The 20,021-nt window shown below is 39.5% G+C and overlaps 1 protein-coding gene across 1 annotated transcript; it reads right to left on the bottom strand.

The window, feature by feature from the left end:
• Positions 1-6,775: 6,775 nt before the first annotated feature.
• Positions 6,776-17,616, bottom strand: LOC104922698 (alpha-1A adrenergic receptor). Its single transcript, XM_010735592.3, has 2 exons — positions 15,158-17,616; positions 6,776-8,013 (listed from the first exon to the last, which is right to left on the bottom strand). The coding sequence occupies exons 1-2, from the start codon at positions 16,122-16,124 to the stop codon at positions 7,448-7,450; spliced, it is 1,533 nt and encodes a 510-aa protein (XP_010733894.2). The 5' UTR covers positions 16,125-17,616; the 3' UTR covers positions 6,776-7,447.
• Positions 17,617-20,021: the final 2,405 nt, after the last annotated feature.

Genomic DNA, 20,021 nt, shown 5'->3' with positions numbered 1-20,021 from the left:
ATAACAGCATAATTCACGATAAACAACCTTTAAAAACTTAAATTGATTTATACAGCTGAACTTTCGGTTTCGGTTTAAAGAGCGACCCTGTTAACTGGAAGAGAATACACAACTATGAAACATGACATGAATGTTTAACCAATCTTTTTTTTTTTTTTGGACATTGTAACGTTAATTAAAACATAAACTGAGCATTTACGAGTACAGCTGCACATCTTCCTGATTTCGACAGCTGTCATAACTACGGCAACCACAGAAGCGCAGGCTGATGGTCGCCAGTTAACTGGGTCGCTTGTTAAACCGTAACACAGGGGAGCAAATGAAGCAACTGATAATGATTATCCTCATAACTGCACCAACGTCACTGCCAGGACTCTGTTAATCATAACAGGATAAATTGAAACACTTGTTGTACAATGGTGATCATTCAGTAAGTAGTTTTCTTGTATTGTGTTCATGATTTCTCTGTAAATTATAGTCAGTAATAGTGGAATATTAAAATAATAAAATAATTGTACCGTTTGTGATTTGAGTGCTGATCAGTGCTGATCTGCTGTAGCCACTCTTCCAGTTTGTGGGTCACAGCTCCCAGTGCTCCAATTACCACTGGCACCACTGTTGCCTTTACTCCCCATATCTTCTCTAACTCCTCTTTCAGCTCGTGGTATTTCTCGATCTTCTTGTGTTCCTTCTTCCTGATATTGCAGTCATTCGGAATCGCTACGTCTATCACCACAGCTTTTTTCTGTTGTTTGTCCACCACCACGATGTATGGTTGATTAGCCATCACCAGCTTGTCGGTCTATATTTGGAAGTCCCACAGTATCTTGGCTTGGTCATTCTCAACCACCTTAGGAGGTGTCTTCCATTTTGACCTTGGGATTTCCAGCCCATACTCAGTGCAGTTGTTCCTGTACACTATGCCAGCCACTTGGTTATGACGTTCCAGGTATGCTTTACCTGCCAGCATCTTACACCCTGCTATTATCTGCTGAACTGTCTCAGAAGCATCTTTGCACAGCCTGCACCTCGGGTTCTGTCTGGTGTGGTAGACCCCTGCCTCTATTGTAATGTACTGAGTACTGTGCTGCCATGTTACATGTACATGTTATGGAATTTTCTATCCTTAGGCTGCACATGGTCACGTGTGGGCCTTGAGGTCCACGCCAGTATTAATTGTTTGTCTTTGACTGGGTGCCACCATATCTCAACACTGTGGTGGCCGGGGTCGAAGAGACCTATTGCTGCCTTCCTAGTCATAGATATCTTGTTGTTGACGTTCCAATCTGCGTAAACAGACATCTGTCTCCAGACTAGAATATGCTGACAATAACACCTCCAAGGGTAAAGACATTCTCTCTGACTAATTCTGGGCATATAGTATTTGGGGTGTGATCTTTGGGTCTAAAGTTTATCCACCATCACGAGTTCGTTAGAATGCGAGACCGACTCAAGCACTTCAGATGTCTGTAATTCTCCTTGGCCAAGCGTCAATAAATAATATAGCATAAGACATCAGAGGCTCCTGAACACTTTCTTCCCTCCTGACCTCACCATTGACCTTTGACTTCAGCAAACTCTCCACAACAGTACATGCCATGCAGGGGCTTGTCCCTCTGGTTCATCCATCAGGTTTTTGCTGCCTAAGGCATTCACTTAGCAGCTTGTCTTTGGGGCCTATCTTCCTGATGTACTCCTGGATTTTGTTTGTTTCATCCTGGATGGTGGTTCTGATGCTCACCAGTCCTCGGCTTCCCTTGTTTCGCTTGGTGTACAGCCTCAGGTTGCTGGATTTGGCGTGAAATTTGTAGCTGTCCTGTATGACTGCATGTCTGACCACACTTCTCTAACCCGAATGTCATTCCGATGTCATTGCTGTAGATCCTGGTGAGGTGGATCAGTGAGTCTCTTCTGCCCTCAGCTAAGAGCTTTAGCCTATGCAGCGAGCTAAACATATGGCTTCAGTAACCACTCGTAAGGCATTCTTCAGTTTACTGAACCATTTTATTTTGTAAAACTGTGAGAAAAGAATCACAATACACAACATTCAGTTTCCATGTAAAAACATACATTCACACTTATTTCTGTGTGTAGAATAACCAACCTGAGGTCTTAACATTAGCAATACATAGTATTTTGAATAGCAACCACAATGCTAAATGATAACATCAGCTATACTGAGTAAATGCCGTACCGCCTTCAATAACACGAACCGCAAAATGAAAGCCCTAGTAAACATTCCTAATTAAGCATATTTGATTTAATTTACAGATTATGCGCAAAAGTTGAGGAAGTAGACAGACTCGACCCAGGAGCGACATGTTTTTGTACTCTGCTGCACTTTTATCTCCCGCCAAACGCACTTCCTGCTTCCAACATACGCCACTAGATGGCAGTGTACGACTAACAACAAACACTCTCCAAACACAATCTGTCTGATTATTTAGTCATGAATAACACCAACATTTAAACCAGAAGATCTAATTTGACAGATTACATGTGAACTGTAAGTCTTAATAATTTCTTTCTTTCTTTCTTTCTTTCTTTCTTTCTTTCTTTCTTTCACAGACATTAAAACTTGTGTATGAAAGCAGTGACCCAAACTTCTTTGAAGTGTTCATTGAAAATCCGGACAGTAATTTCCAGCTCACACTCAGACATGAAACTGGACCAGTGTGGACCTGTGTGATTCGAAAAAGTCAGTGGTTATAAATGGATATTACAATATTTACACTACCTTTGCACCAGCTTTATCTGAAGATTATCTAAAATGCTAATGTTAATGCTTGTGTTGTGAATGAATGTAAAACATAAAACCACAAAATCAATCAAATAACCACATTTTATTTTTCTGCATTTTATTTCAGATGACTATCAAAACACTGGTGATACTCTGATGATGTTTGGTAAGACACTGTATATGACGAGTATTTATAAATATGGTTGGTATGACTGGCATTATAAATGAAGTTATATGGTTTAAGAACAGAAACATGATACATTGTAATAGTTTATTATATTCTGGACAGAACATTAATATTGTGAAAACAGTAACATCAATCATTTAAATCTGCTACAAATAATGATTTTAAGACATTAAGACTAAAAAATCTGTTTACAGCTCTTAGAAAGTGTTGTGGAGAGTCTTCTGTGTCTCCAGAGGAAGCTGTGCAAAGTCCATTGATAAAGAAACATCACTGTTAACTAAATGTAGTTCATGCCCATGAACCATGTTAACCACCCTTTTATTTCACTTTATCCTGTTAGATAAGGAGCTTGACAAGGTGAGGTCTAAACTTGTGGAGAAACTGTCCGGACAAGTTATTAAACAGCTGCTGGATGACCTCTTGAAGGACGGTGTCTTAAATGACGAGGAGAAAGACTCAATACTTCAGGAGAACAGTACCAGCTCAGACAGGGCACGTTGCCTGATTGACATGGTGAAGAAGAAAGGACAAGAAGCCAGCAGGAAGCTGTTTACTCACCTTCAAGAGAGAGACCCCACACTTTCCACTGAGCTGGAGCTGCCCTCTGGCCTACCTGTTTAACCAGGTGAGGTTTCAGCAAAACTGGTCAACGTTAATGAGCCGAGGAGGCCTTTATCATGTTTTTTACTTCAGTATTTTGAGAGTATTATTATTTTAGAACTACAGTATCAACAATAATGTCAGTCCATGAAATTGGCCTGAACTAGAAATATTACATTTTTTCTTGACACCAAATATTTAAAGTGCAGTCCACAGAAAAATAATCTAATCTAGTAATCTGATAGCAGTGATACTGCGTTTTGGTGTTCTGCAGTCCTACACCCATTATTACTGTTGATGCATTGTGGACAAAAAGCAATATCAATGTTTAATTATTAATGTTGTTTATTAATATGTTTAATCAATTCAAAAAACAAATTTATATTTTCTGTATTAACAATGGAAAAGTTACATTGCAGAGCTCACCAAATGAAATACAATGTTTCACTTCATCTGCTGAATGTATAAATGCTTGCTAACATGCTCATAACAAATATATGTCCATAGCTATCTTGCACTAAATGTGCTATAGTTTTCTGGTGTTGAGTTTTTTGTGTTGTGATAGCCAAAAGGACGAATTAGGTCCTAGGTTGAATCTGCATCCATCTTTCTGTTTGGTTATAGAAAGCATTGCCTGCAAGTATTTACATAGATTGCTTTAAGACATTATATGACGATACGTAGAAAGTATGCATCTATTCTTTTCATGAAAATTATCAAATTAGTCTTTCATAGTCTGAATTACACAACACTTCACAGCACGTGTCTAAGTTTGTTCTGGCTGCATATGTTTTATAATCATTCCCTTGAATAGATTTTGTGATGTTTTAGAATATGTTCATGTGAAAATGTGTTATTATTTTCTATTTTTATATATTTCTATATATATATTTTTATTTTTAGAAGATAACGTCTCAATAAAAAAGATATCTGTCTCTTATTGAGTTTATCTGTCTGCTTAGCTGTGCTCAGGATTTTCACTGAAAGCTGAACGATGAAGGGGAAACTGGGAATACTTGTTATAAAGTTCTTTCATATTTGGTGGTGAGCAATACTGTGTACAGCCATAGTGCTAAGAATTATTTATTTATTATTAAATAGGTCAATGTACTAAAAACCCATTTAATGTTATAAAACCCACAAGACGTAAAACTGAGGTAAGTTACTAGAAAATAGCTAATTAAAATAACAAAGGTTTTGAACCATAAAATGTGCAGGAAGGATAACAGGGGGCTAAAAGTCCAAATACTATGGGGACAGAGATCAATACTGTTTGATTACTAGCATAACTTAAAAAACTTAAAAAGCATTTTACATGATTATAAAATAAAATCAAGCATAATCATAAAACCACTAATACAATATAAAAACATGTGATTAATAAAAAAAACAAATAAGTATAGCATAAAAAGTTAAGAACGTTAATAAAATGAATGCTTTCAACGTGGGACAGATTTCATTTTAATATTTTTAATAAAACTTGTAGAGGTTAACAGTGTTTTTTAATCTCTGATATCACTATGCTATTTAATTTTAATTGTATATTGTTACAGTATTAATACAACACATTACAGAGGTCAATGCTACAAAATGACACACATACAAACAAACACAGACCGCTCTGTCCAAATTTACTTTGACTTCAGTCTAATGACTAACAACCCCTGCTGCTCTAATTTTCTGACCAAAAATTAGAGATCTGTCTGTCAGCACTTGCACAGATTAGTAACTTGCCACTGATTGCCTATGGCAAGACAGAACAACAAGGAATGTCAGCACTGGCTAACATTATGAGGCCATTACACAATGGTCCTCTTGGAATGGTCTTCAAGGTAACAACGGTATGTGCTTGTCTACTAAAAAGTGCCGAATATAAATCTCATCTTCCTAAAAGCCTGCAGTCTAACATGGCTGCAAATATATGACACAGTTCTTGTTAAATAAGACATAGAGGAAAGGGTTCAAATAGTTAGTATATCTAAATCACATGGAGGCTCCAGGACCACAGGGTTGTTGTTGTAGCTCTTCAGAGGATAGTCCACATTGATACAGAAAAAGAAAGCCACAAATAGGATGAACCCTACAATCAGACCCAGGGTCTTAACAGACTTAATTTCCTTCTTCAGAGAAAATCTGGATTCATCTGGTTGAGTCAGTCCCCATAGGCCTCCAGTTCATCTGAAGCTGCCCATATGATCAATTGCATGGATCCATCTCGCTTGTCTCTGGGCAGCCTTGACGACTATTCTGTTGGTAAACAGCATGAGACCCATGGGAATGAGGAAGGAGATAGCTAAAGTTGCAGGGAATATGAATCATGAGGTAGGAATATCCTGAGACAGGAGGTGACTGAGTGTACCTCCCGAGGGAGACGCAAAGCGAGATGACCAGTGGCAGAATCCAGCAGAGCAGCAGCGTAATGGCCACATGTCTGGTAGACATTTGAGCAGGGTGATGCAGTGGATCACACACTCTTATGTATCAGTCCAGTGCCACGCAGCTGAGATTAAAAATGGAATGTGCAAAAGGTGACATCAAGCAATATGTGAGTTCAGTAGAGGAAGGAGAAGCAGCTTTCAAGTATCAGACTAAACGGTATCATCAGAACAGCAACCAGGAGGTCCACCACTGCCGGGGAAACCACAAAAGCGTTGGTGGGCTTTGGAAACAGATTTCCTATGATAGTTGGTGATGGGGATGGGTAGGATCAGGCACAGCACACAGACTTTGTGGTGCTATGAAATAAAGCCATCATTAGTCAGGCTGTGGTTATCTGAGATGTTAATCATGATACAGCAAGAATTAAGCCATTCGCCACTCAATATAAATCCATATGGTTCATCAGGTGGATGCCTTTCCCTTTAGGGCCAATCGTGTCTCACTGGTCAATCTTTTCCTTCACCATATAAAGCTGCATGTCCTAAGATTTGTACCAGACCCGTCTCTTTCTGTCTGCATGTGCTGACAAAACAAAGACCATCATAAGTAAATGATTAACTGGCATGTGCCAGGAGTCAGTGGTCCATGAGGTAAGAGAACAGGTAGATATATACAGTTAGATGTCTTATAGCACCTCCAATCTCCTCTCAGTGAAATGCTGTTTTAAATAACAGCCTAATGACACTCAAAACTTATAACTAACATGCACTGATTGTCTCGTATCATCAGATCTATGACATCTAATGGTGCAAGTTCATTTGACATCCAGTATGCAGAGTTACAGAGAGAGAGAGAGTTAGCCTCCATGCAGCGTTTGAGCAATGTTTTATGTTTATTCATGTATTGATCACATTTTGAATATCCATATTGAGAACATTTCAGAACATCAAACGTACAAACAAGATGATATCTGATGATTGTGCGCACAGCAGATTAACCAGGTTATACTTTATTTCCACAACATACCATATCAAGTGACTGCAACAGAAAGGTGATCATTTGTCTTATCACACGTTTGACATGAGTCAAGTTCTTTGTCATGTTCAGTCTTTTTACAGGGCAGACATTAATTTATAACTGAGGGGGACGTGAAGGAAAGGTTGTGTAAAGTATGCTTCTTTACTGAAAATCTTTAAATAAAATTTTAGTTCAATCAAAATGCATGCACCGGTGTTCCAGTCCCAAAGAGGGCTGCGAACAGTGATTTTGTCTTGAACACCTTACTGTCCATTGACTGTCTCTGTTAACCACAGTTACAGTAACATATACCAAAATACCTCTGATACAGCAGCATAGTCAATACTTAGTCATATTCACCTTACATAGACCACTAATGACAATGATAATCCACTGACGGATGAATGATCATGGGACCATGTACAGCGAATGCAGCAAATGTGTGAAACTCTACATCCACACTCTGTTTGTGAGTTTAATCCCTCTAAGGACTGAGCAAGTCATGTCTCAGTAAGACTCAGCAGTCACACCTTGTCATCAGGCACGATGCTATCTTTGTTGATCCCTCCCTTGTTTCGATTCTTCCCAAAGGAGAAAGAGAAAACACTACCTGCCCTCTCCTCAGCTGGTTTCCCTGGACTTATCTCCCCTCTCAGAGCTCCCTGCTGGCAGTCTGTGGGGCTGCCAGGCAGCAGGTTGGGTGTGGAGGGAGTTGGGGTGTTAGCCCCCCATACGTATAATGTTTCCCCTTCAGGGCAAGGTGGGAGACCCTTGTTCAGGTAGCTAGGGCTCGGACTTGCTGAGGAAGGCAGGGTACGCTGGCTGCCATTCAAGCAGCTAGAGTTGTGATCTGCCGAACCTTTGCGTGAATGTCCAGAGGAGCTGAAGTTGGAGGAACGGTAATTGTATGCCCTCCAGCCAGGACGTTTACGCTGGTGACACTGGCATTTTAGAATACGAATGAAGGCCAGCTTAAACTCACGGTTGTAGCAGGGGTAGATGATGGGGTTCAGGCAGCTGTTGAAGTAGCCCAGCCAGAAGATCACTTTGAAGAGGAGATCAGGTGGGCGCAAGTTCACATTAAAAGACCCTGGAGAGAGTAGAATATACAGAGAAAATGGAGATATTGTCATCATCATTGGTAAGCAATGGCTTTGTCCAGAAACTTCAAATGAACCCATGGAAACACTCTCAAACAGCTACTTATTATGAGTGATGGGATCCAACGTGAAATGTTTCCTGTTTGAGTTGAAACAGTTTTGATTATTTCCCATTAAGTATTTCTATCTACAGATTGAAATGGCCAGTTGGCTCAGGTGTTAAACTCAATAAATAAAACATCTGGATGTTAGTTACTTATTTAGTTATGAATAATTTACTTTTCAAGTTCAGGTTTTCTGGTGTTTAGCTTAGCCTAAAAACTGGAAGCAGGAATAAACAGCTTGGCTCTGTCCAAAGCACTTCTAAAGCTAACACATTCAATCATGTTTGATCAAAGACACCCTGCTGCCAGTCTACACTAAGCTAAGCAAAGCTAAATTAAGATAATCAACACTATGTGTAATTAATGCACAAATATGTGATGCCATATTGATCTTCTAATCTAACTCTTGGAAAGAAAGTAAATACGCTTATTTCATAAAATATCTAATCTAATATCTATTCCTTACAAACTTTAAATTCTAGTGGAGAGCCCAAAGTTTCTAGAGATACCAAATGTTTATAAATAAATAAATAAATAACTGAACAATACTTGTCATAAAAAAACATGGATAGGACCTACTTTAATATTTTATCCATTGTAAAGAGATGTTGCTTTCAACCTTAAAGCTATTAGAGAGGTAAAATAACTCACAGTACAAATTACTGAATGATATACATTATGATTTCTCTTATTTTCTAAGTATCTTATTGTTTGGAAATCATGTGGCCAGGAATTGCTGTGGCACTATAGAGTTGCCAGCCTGCTGTGACTTAATGAACATAACTGGTATTGGAAACACTGAATTTTTAAATGACATTGATCGTTACGTCACGATCAATACCTAATCCTCTCTGTGACTGCAGGTTATAGTTCACCCAATAGGTGGCAGCATTGATCAAGAATTACATAGGACTTTGTGCAGACAGGCTGTAAAGAAGAGCTGGGCATCCGACCATACATACAGTTCATGTGGAGGACAGAAGAATGCAGAGAGAGTGGGGTCATCCTGAATTTACTTTTAAATAAATACAATATGAAAGATATGATTCTCTTCAAAGGGTAGATTTTTGTAAATTAAATGGCAACTTAAATGGAGGTTACATAACTGAAACTTTCCATTTTTTTGCACCTACAACTGTGTCCAGGGAATGAAGTGTTGTCAGTAAGGCTCAATAATTACAAGAAACTACAAAAGATTCTAAAGAAGGTGTGTCATGTATGCTAATGAGTGAGTTTAGCCTGTGTTAGTCTGCATTAATCCACCCTTTGTGGTGGTTTTTCTCTTACTGTGGCTGAGTTTAAATAGATATCTTACAAGCTAATGAGGTTAGAGGGTGAAGACTGCAAATAAAAACAGTGAAATCATTCAGCAAGTGTGACATTAGTGTGAGAGAAAGAAAAGACTTTGTGTGTGTATGTGGATGTGCAGATGTGAGTAAAACTGTTTCTTTACACCAACCCTCGTTTTTAAATGAACATCACATTTCTGGAGAGGCTGAGAATGTGCTATAATCTCAGGCTTTCAAGTGTGAAATTACCTCGAAGATATTATAGACAGGCAGATAGACACTTCAGCTTTCTTCCTCATGACTATCAGATCAACGGCGTTAACAATTATTTTAGGCGATACAAAGTTCATTACTGTGCTACATATGCATTTAGCGATAACAGCTCAAAGGCAGCCGTGTCCACTTGATGAGTTGGAAATACTAAAAAAAATTCCAGTGTCTTTGGTTTGATGCCAAAACAAACACACACAATCACAGACACACGCACACACGTACATACAATGCTCCAGTTAATTTGTTGACCAGAGGAAAGTGCAACAATATGAGGAAACATCATTTCCAACTTGCATTATGACGGCATTACAAGCTGTGTGTGTGTGTGTGTGTGTGTGTGTTTGTCTGTGTGTGTGTGTGTGTGTGTGTGTGTCTGTGTGTCTGTGTGTCTGTGTGTGTGTGTGTGTGTGAGATGAAACCAGATAACGTTGTCTGCATGTGTCTTGGCCTCCTGTACTATAGATGAATGGGTCTCATCGTAGAGGCTGGTATTTTCACATGCTATTTTCACTAACTAGAGCCACTTCAGTGTGATTACATAACCGTAATCGTTATTAGGCCACAAATTACGATGCATGAAATTACCAATTGGTCATTCTTTCATTTTTCTTTGTCTGTCTCTCTTTGATAACAGTTAGTTGCAAATGTTGATGACTGCCTGCATCACAAGTCCAATTTTTTTTTTTTTTTGCCTTATTCTGGTTTCTTACATAAATAAAGAAAACCCAAAGAAAAAAGAAACTCACTGAGCATTTGTACGGCTCTAACCTTTTTTGTTTTTACATAATAAATCAATATGAATCAGTGAAATTTACTGTATGTTGATTGAGCGAAATTAACCACTGAATTCAACAGAAGAAAATTGTTACTAGAATAAAGCGGCGTGATATTTCTGTGCTCTGTGCAAGGGCTGTGACTTGTATTGTTAATAGAAAACAAAAATCAAATTGTCTTTTTGAACTATAAAATGGACAACATTCAAATTCTCTTTGCTGAAAACTAATATATATTAAAGCCTTTACCAAAGAATGTTTGGACATTTTTACTTTAAAATTGAATTTACTTTATTTATTTTCCAGCTTTATCAGGTGTGAGTTATCTATCTTTTGCTTTCTTGTCTTGTCTTTTCTTCTACAGACTGATGAACATGTACATTTGGGTAAATTTGGTAAGGCACATTCGGTGTTAGGACTGCAGCGTTGCTTGTGGGACAGATTGAGTGAGGAAACACAGCATGTGGCTCTTTCACACTGAAATCTCTTGTTTTAGCCGAATATTGAGATGCTTAAGAAATGTTCAGTGAATCTGCATTTAATTTCTAAGCCTTTCAGGTGAGCTAGAACAGTGGCATCTGAAAGGGCAAACACTGCTGTGTAACTCTCCCAGGATGAAACATCTAGAGGCCCCAACAGAGATCAAAAGGTGCGACACTGCCAGCATGTTTCTGCATCTCCTTTCTGCACAAGTGCAGCATAAAAGAGTAGGAAACACAAAGAAATCTGGTTGACAACAGACCTTCCTGTAACCAGATATGGCACCTGTTTGTGTGTTTAAATTTTGTATGAACAAAGTCAATTTTTGTCCCTTGAAGAGTGTTTATGTTGAAAGGCTATAGTATAAAGGATGCGAGGGCTTGGCTGCAGGACAATGGTATATAGATAGCCGTGGGAGGTTTGTTATTGATGGTCTTGGCCCTTTTCTGTTAAGAGAAATGTTTGCACCTCCTTCCTGAGGACAGGCACACGTACACACATAAAAACACAGGAACATCTTAACAAAACAAGGCATCCTGTTATTCTCACTAATTGGAAGAAGCTGTGCCTATTCTGTGCCATGCCTGTTCTCCAAAAAAACTCACGCATCCTGTTTCATAACACGCCCATAAATATGATTAATATGTCTTAATCTAAACGGACAGAAGTGCTATTACCCTTGCAGATTACTTTCATTAAATCATAGCATGAAGCTATTTCTGTAGAATTGGGTTGACATCTCAGGGACCTTCACTTTCACCTATACTGCCCTGTGGCCTCTCCAGCTCAGCTCTGCCACTTCCTTTCTTCTTCATCGCTTTGACACTTAGCACTCTCATTATTTTTCCCCTTCAAAAGCCATTTCAATTATCCCCTGAGCTGTGGGGCCTGGCCGGATTGTGTAAAAATAAAAATAAAACACACGTGTGACACTGCGTCTCACATTTCCATAGAAACAATTGGCTGGTTAACACCATAAAGTGTTGGTTTCTCTCACATATGGGCACACTGCTTGCACCAGTTGCTATTTGTGAGGTCTTCACAGGACATTAGTGCCTGCGCTGGGTGTTAAAGAGCCGTGGGACAATGTGTGCAATGAAATAACACCAGTATCCCCTGAGGACTAGCGATTTCTCTTCGGCTGACACAAAGCAGCCCATTGAAACACCTACATGTAGACCCTACACCGAATCTTTAGAGCTCTCTGTGTTGAAAAGGTTCAAACAAATCTTTTTCTGCGCTTTATAACAATGCTTTAATACTTATAATAGATCTATGTTTATGTTTTCTTTCCTTGCTCAGGGCAGTAAATAAATAATTTTGATAATCAATGAATTAAATACTAAAATGAGATTTTACATCATAATAAACTGATTTTTTTTGTTTTGTTTTTATACTGTTGGAGTCTGAAGACTCAAATGAATCAATAAATCATGTAAAAACATCCAGCAAAATCATCAGTAATTAAAATTAGTTAGTTCCTGCCTCAGCTGTATGTATCTTCCTGTACATTTGTTTTCAGCTCTGTGTGCAGGAGTAGCTGCTGACAACAGGAATGCTGCTTTTTCTCTTGTTTTTTTTTTCATTAGTCAATTCATTAAAAAAATGAAACATTTTAAAACTATTATGGTTTAAGTTACTTTTTTATGGCTGTTTGATGACACATTTGAATGAATATTGAAATATTTCAACTTCTTGTACATAGTTCCCACATTTCCCGTCAGTCAGCATGAAATACATGTTATGTTTGGAAACTTTGCTCCATTAAATTCAGAATAAAGTTGTCTGTGGCTGAACAATGTTCTGCTGAACATACTGTACATAACAGGACAGGTGCAGTTTGAAAGGTGAGTACATTGTTGTTATCGAAGATAAAGCTGCGTCAAATAGAAAATCTATTGGTATTTTTGTCAAAACTTGATGATTAACGCGTAATTTAAGTGTCATTTTGTCATAACGTGATACAAGAATGTGGTATGATATGTGAGTGTGTAAAATTTTGGGATGTTTTTGGAAGCAAGGAAGCTCGTCTGGAGTAACACTAACTTAAAAACTTTGATGTAATGTTTATAATCTTGAAGTCTGTATACTTTACTTTGCTCCAAGTTAAAGGCGTAAAAGGAGACACTAAAAACGAATGACTCAAGCTGCTTTGCCATTTATGTACAAAAACAAAAACAAGGTATTAACAGAATTTGAATCTGGTGTGTTAGATAAGTTATGAAGTACTTCATGTATTTATTTAAGCTGCATATGCACTCTCAGGTTGATACGTCAGGGGTCAGAGGTCGCAGTAGTTGTTGCTGCCTCAGTTTTATCTTTACGTGCTTTTAATTCTTTAAAAAATCAGAGTTGATACAAGAGAGACAAGCAGCTGCAACCACAATGAAGTGATCACTCAAAACACACATGAACATAGTTTCAACATCACCAGCGCTCACACACCGCCAACCACAAACCCCCACATACGTTACATATCAGTGACACTGTGCAGAGGAAGGAGCAGGGTAATAACAAGTGTGAGACCGGAAATCCCACTCTGTGGGTGGAGGCTAATGAATACTCAGAGAGTGAAACGAGGAGAATGCCACTGGCCTATCGGACTTTATGTGTTTCAATAAGTTCAGATGATAGTCACACAAGAAACCACATAAGTTGAAAACCAACAACGTTTCCAAGAAAATCCCCTTTTGGAAATAGAGGCTCTAACGTTGGGAAGAGAACTGTTTCAGTGTCCTAATGGATATATAGTAGACACATTATGTGGAATTCCCCGCCAGAGGGCTGCTGGACTTGTTTGTATGCTTTTCTTTCATGCACCTTTGAGACCATTTGGAAATGAGCATGAAATAAGGTTGTGTAGTGTTTTGTCACTGTGTATCAGTATGCTACACCGGAGACTGTGCAGAGAAATGTACCCTCTGGGGTTCTTTGGCTGTTTGTTGATTAGTGTTATATAAACAGGCCACATGGTAATCTTAAATCTGCCTGAATCTGCTCTCTGAATCTTCTCAGATCAGAAAATCAGAACATTTGAAAATAAACCTTTTTTTTACCTGCTTTTTCTATCTAAGAATGCCTCAAGGCAAAAAAAAAAAAAAAATCCTGCTATGTGACCCTGCATAGTGATCCTGCCCTAGGTACTAATGTCTGTGTCCATGTGAGGCTGAGATGTGCTGCAGCTTAAAGCCAGGGGCATAAACACATTCCCATATGATCACAGTAAATATATGCACACACAGGCACATGCCGATAATCAAACACACACTCATACATGCGCAACCATAACCCACAGTGCCACAAGGGATCAGTGCCCTGGCAGGTAATCAGGCAAACAATAATCTAAAATACAGCAGCCATGCTTGTGGACCAGACTCCATCACTAAGGCTTAATGTTTTCTTAGCCTTCTTGCCACAACACAGCCTGCGGCATGAGTATTTCACAGCAGAATATATTGTTTAATTTCCTCTGCAGTTTTTTAAAACAATCATGACAGCGGGGTGGTGAATACTTGCTAGTCTCAGTGGCATCACAGAGCGCTGGCAGGCCCCACAGGCCACTGAATCAACTGACCAGAGGAGAAAGACTCCTCACTTGGCACACTTGAGGAGTGTAGCTTATTTGTTGCACTGAGAGATTAACTGAAAACCAGGGGATAATGCAGAGATAACACTCATAATGTTAGGATAAGCTTGAGAATAATTGGATCTCAGTCTCCTGAAGGCATGTTACATCCCTTACAAAGGGCCCAGACTTTTGAGTCTGTAACACCAGTATAGGTTTGGCGCTGTAGAGACAAATGGAAAATTTTACAGTTGGCCCAAATTTAATGTCTGATGCAACCCAACTTAATTACATAAACAGAGGAATGATATAGATCCACTCCCAATGCAGGATATATTGAATAATGCAGTAATATATGAGTGATGTTATTTATTCCTGCAGTACAGAGTGACCACTACAGTATATCAAAGCCCACTCATGGGCTTGGTGACAGAGCAGTAAATGCTACCCAGGAGAGTTCCCTCCTGTGCCAGCTATAGATATGATTAACAGGCAGCCTTTCAATGCATCATTCATCTCATGCAAACATTTAAGATGATGAACTAAAAATCTTCTCTGCAAATCTCATTAACTCGTGGATATGAATTTAATGAAGTGTGTTGTGAAGAGAAGAGTTACGTTTCACAGTATGAACGACCTGCTGAACCTACCTATGGGTAAGGCGAGAAAGAAAGGCAGCCAGCAGAGCGTAAACATGCCGACCACAACTCCCAAAGTTTTTGCCGCTTTCTTCTCTCGGGAAAATTTCAGAAGTTTCACCGTGAGGGAACTTCTCGCTTGGTGCGCACGGCCCTTGCCGGTGTTTGAACTGCCGTGCTCCTCCTGCACTTGTGAGCCCTTGTGGATCCTGAGGGTCAGCTCACTGGAGTTCATCCTCTCACGCATCACACCGGCTTCCAGGTTCTTAGTGGTCCGTTTGGCGACTATGTACACACGGCAGTACATGGCCAGAATAACGACGAGTGGGATGTAGAAGGAGCCGAGGGAAGAGAAAAGCGCGTAAAACGGCTCCTCGGTGATGGGGCACTGCGTGTCGTCCGGCGACGGTGGCTGCTTCCACCCGAACAGAGGTCCAATGGAGATGACCACCGACAGCGCCCACACCCCGAGCATGGCCAGCAGAGCCCGCTTCTCCGTCACGATGCCCGGGTACTGCAGCGGGTGGCTCACTCCGATGTAACGGTCGATGGATATTACGCACAGGCTCATGATGGACGCGGTGCAGCACAGCACATCCACCGCCGCCCAGATGTCACAGAAGATCCTGCCGAACACCCAGTAGTCTAGGATCTCAAGAGTGGCGGACACCGGCAGCACCGTGGTGCTCAGCAGCAGGTCTGCGATGGCCAGGTTGATAATGAAGTAGTTAGTCGGGGTGCGCAGGTGCCTGTTGCACACCACCGAGAGGATAACGAGGATGTTGCCCGCGATGGCGAACACGATGAAAGCCCCCAGCACCAAGCCAAGCGGGATAGCTCGGGTGAGATCCACCTCGCTGTGCTTCGTGTGGTTCCCCTCGGAGCTGTTGGTAAAGTTGACCTGGGAGGCCAGAGTCCCGTCGAGTTCCGAGGAACCATTTTTCCACAAGTTTGTAACATTGTCAGTGCTCAGACTCATTTTGACTCAAGAAGTCCTCCATAGCAGGCTTCAGATCACTTGTAACTGCAACTCACGGAAGAGCTTTACTAAACATAAACACAGTGTCTGGATGGGTTAAGTCTGCATGGTTTAACTGCGTGTTTGCAATTTCGTTTCCAAATTAGCGCAGAGACAAAAAAAATCTCACTGAGCAGCCGTGCAGTCCCCATGCAGTCCTTCTCCCTCCACTCTCCTGAGGCTCAGTGGAGTAGTGAGGGGGGGTAGCAGTCATCTCCTGCCTCCTCTGCATCACACACGGCTCTGCCATGTACTGACCAGACATACCTAAACACGAGCCTATGAAGCGCGCATGACGCATCATTACAAGAGCCGTGACTCCACAGAAAACACACAACAAATATTTTTGCATCATTTAATGCATGATAGAGTAGAGATTTACGGAATATGGGAAGAAACGCCTCTCTGGTGTCTTGTATTTGTTTTTCCTCACAGTGGGAGGGCGCATAACTGGACAATTACAAGTGAAAGACTGTTAACTAAGAAGAAGACCGATTTAATAGAAGCATTTTTAGTACAAAAACACGTGACTCGAGTATGCTTTAGCACATACAGTATATGTCTAAACAAGCTTTGATGTAAAGACCTTTTCGTCTTTTTGTGGTCCTCAAAGATATTTTACATGTTTGGGCAGGCAACTTTAAAAGTTAAGCCATGAAGGCTAAATTGATAAAGGTCAAAAGTAGATAACAAAATCACAAACAGTACAATCCTCTCCACTATGACAGGTATTTCTCTCCTATTTTGGTCAAATCCAGGAGATCCTCAACTTTGGATAAGAGTTCAGCTAAGTGAGGAGTGACTGATTTACTGGGTTGAGTTCAGGAACATGCACATTCCTAAAACTGAGGTTCGTCCAGTTTAAGAGTTTTTTTTTTTAATAGGTATGATGTAACACGAGGAGGAGGACAAATACAGCAAAGGTTTATCACGTTTTACTGTGTTTATTCTCAATCTTCATCCTCCATTTTTTTATGCAGTAATAATAAGACTCTTTATAAAGACAACCTTGCAACTCGGGTGGATGTTTTTTCACTATCCAACCAAGTGTTTTTTTTTTCTTTACTTACTTATTTCATTCTTTCAGGATAACGTAGTCACTTCAAACATTTACCTTCACATTTTTATGGTGTGCAGAACGGGAGAGAAATACGCTATGTTAAAACTAAATGAGATATAGTGTACTTGTTGGTGATGATTAATAATAATGTACCCAATAAAAGCTTCATCATCATAAAATTTAACATTAACACGTTCTTCACGGCTGGCTAAACTGGAAACAGCTTTCACCTCTTCTTACATAGTCAGAAGATTTGACAGTATCTGTCTGCATAAAAACACAAAGCAAACCCAAACCAAGAGCAAATGAGAAAGTAAAAGTGTTTATTTATTTTCCTTATTCTTGAAGAAATTGTGGAAAACTATCTGACACATTTCCAGAGCTTCATCTAATTAATCTAAATAAATAAATTAATAAAACACAAGCAGGGAATGTCTTTGTGTTTCTTTCCCTTAAAGGTTTCATGTGTAGTTTTGTGTGGAGCTGTTTTTCTATAAGTGGGGCCCAGTTTTGTTTGTCTCCTGTTCGTGCATAAGGATGCACATGTGTGACACAGTGCAAAGTCAGTCCTACTGAGCTACAGGTGGTAGTAACATGCTAAGCTGAGTCAACAAAGACTGCAAACATAGATTGCTGGATTTAAAAAGGGCTTTACAAATGTTTTAATGATGAAGGAAATGCATTTATTGCATTTGTAAGACCTCAAAGATACTATTACAAGAACACTTGACAGGTGCCTGTATCATGGAACAAGTTCACCACAGTCTTGACTCTCTTTGGGTTACCTTCACATCTGCGAAGCTTCAACAGGCTCTGAGTTTTCAAAATCAGCTTTCAAAATGAAAGTTTTTAGTTGTTAATTACAGGCAACATAATCAGAAACTATTACTAATATCACTTGAGATGAAATGTACACACAGAAAATTCACAGCAACAATTAAAACAGTGATGTTTAGCATGGTAAAACAAAACCACAAGTTGAATATAATGAGAAGCTGTAGTTTGATTTCCAAATATTAAATGTAATGTTATAAATAACTGCAGGTTAAAAGTAATGCAAGACTGTTTCTGCTGCCATAGCAGAGGGGAGAAGAAAAGTACCTGATAAGAACTATCTAATCAAAATGATGTATTTGTAATCATAGGAGCCAATTAACAGTGTGTGGTTTGTTTTTCTTTAATAAAAGACAACAGAGGATTTAGTTTTTATTTCCAATTACCATCACAAAGTCAGCTCATATTACTCTGAGCTGCAGTGAAGAGTCTCAACGTGTCAACACTGTCAGGAAAGCCGTCAAGAATACAATTAAATGCATGAATGCAATTAACCCTAACCCTTGCATCTCTAATCATCATTATGTATTTAGTGTCAAAAACAATCCCCCCTTTTGTTTGAAGCAATGCCATCGGACTGATCTATAAATATTGCTCTTTATTACGTGTCACTTCAGTACTTTTGTGCCTGTCAGGATCCTGTAGGAATAATGACCTTTCCAGTGATCTGACTGGTCAGCAGTTGGTCTGTTGGCAGGTTTTGATCCGTTATTTGAAGCTTCGTGAGTTAAATCCACAGACAGCCAGATAACCCATAACGTGACGTTGTGATTGAAATCTCAGTGCACCTTTACCCCCAACCCTTTACATCTCAGGTTTGATGTAGGCGACAAGAGATGCTTGGACTTTGATTACGTGAATACTTAAAAATCATACAAAGTGATGCCATTAAACCTTTAGTAGTCCAGGTAAAGGGGGTTATAAGCTTATGAATTTATAATGTAACTGAGTAACAGAAAAGAACTCAGTCCCCTGCAGTTTACAGTAGTTAACTTGTTTGGTCTTATCACAGTTTAAGCGCTATAAAAACATTTCTGAAGGGGTTAATCAAAAACATCGACCACCATGGTAGAATGGATTCACCTTTGATGTCTTTACACCTCAATAAGATACCTGCTGCAAACCCTGAGATCCCTAATGCTTTGATCATAATCGTCCCTTTAGAGAGGATTAGACGTTAGATGCCCGCTTAGTCTTTCAATCCTTCAACACACACATCAGTTATAATGCAGCATTTTTCTTAAAAGATGAATCACCTGGAGTTATATCATTTCACATCTAAGACCGGATTTCAGTGCTGGGATAAAATGCATTTCACTGTCCATTTCACTTGATTGAATGCACAGAGCTTTCAGATAACATAAAAGCTCCTGCTGCTGCTTAGTGTGCTGCCAAGTTCTCTGGGTGAGAGCAAAGTTTCATTTCTTTCGATGGGAAGTCAACTTCAACAGAAGTGTTCTCCATCTCTTCGTGTGCTTCACTGGTGAGCATTTGCCCCAAGTTCAAGAGGATCAAGTTCTTCTTGGTAGGGTAAACAATATAAATCTTCAAATACATAAGACATGGAGCAATTTGATTTCTTTTTAAAGACATGGCTCCCAGTTTTGCGCAGTTATTTGTCATTATTCAGTCCATGTAACATTAGTCAAATGAGATTAGAAATAATATGTTTTTTCTAGATTGCAGATTGCAGACATTTATAATAGTTTGTTATGTTAAGTCAGAGATTTATTTCTTTGTAATCTTCAAGACTGTCTGTAAAACTCAAGCGGCTTAAAAAAAATTCCAGTCTGACTAGCTCATTATGATATACAACAATAGTTCATTTCATTTCTGGGCAACGTCCAGATCCTTTGCATTAAACTGTTTGGCTTCAGCGATTTTGGCTGAGTGCTTTTCCTGCTGTGAAGAGTTAAAAAGTCAGAGGTCGGAGTACCACCTTGTCCTGGCGCTTCTGTTCAAGG

Source organism: Larimichthys crocea, chromosome I, assembly GCF_000972845.2.
Source record: "Larimichthys crocea isolate SSNF chromosome I, L_crocea_2.0, whole genome shotgun sequence".
Classification (NCBI taxonomy): domain Eukaryota; kingdom Metazoa; phylum Chordata; class Actinopteri; family Sciaenidae; genus Larimichthys; species Larimichthys crocea.
The sequence above is the reverse complement of the archived record's forward strand: the minus strand, read 5'-3'. Positions and strand labels throughout refer to the sequence as shown.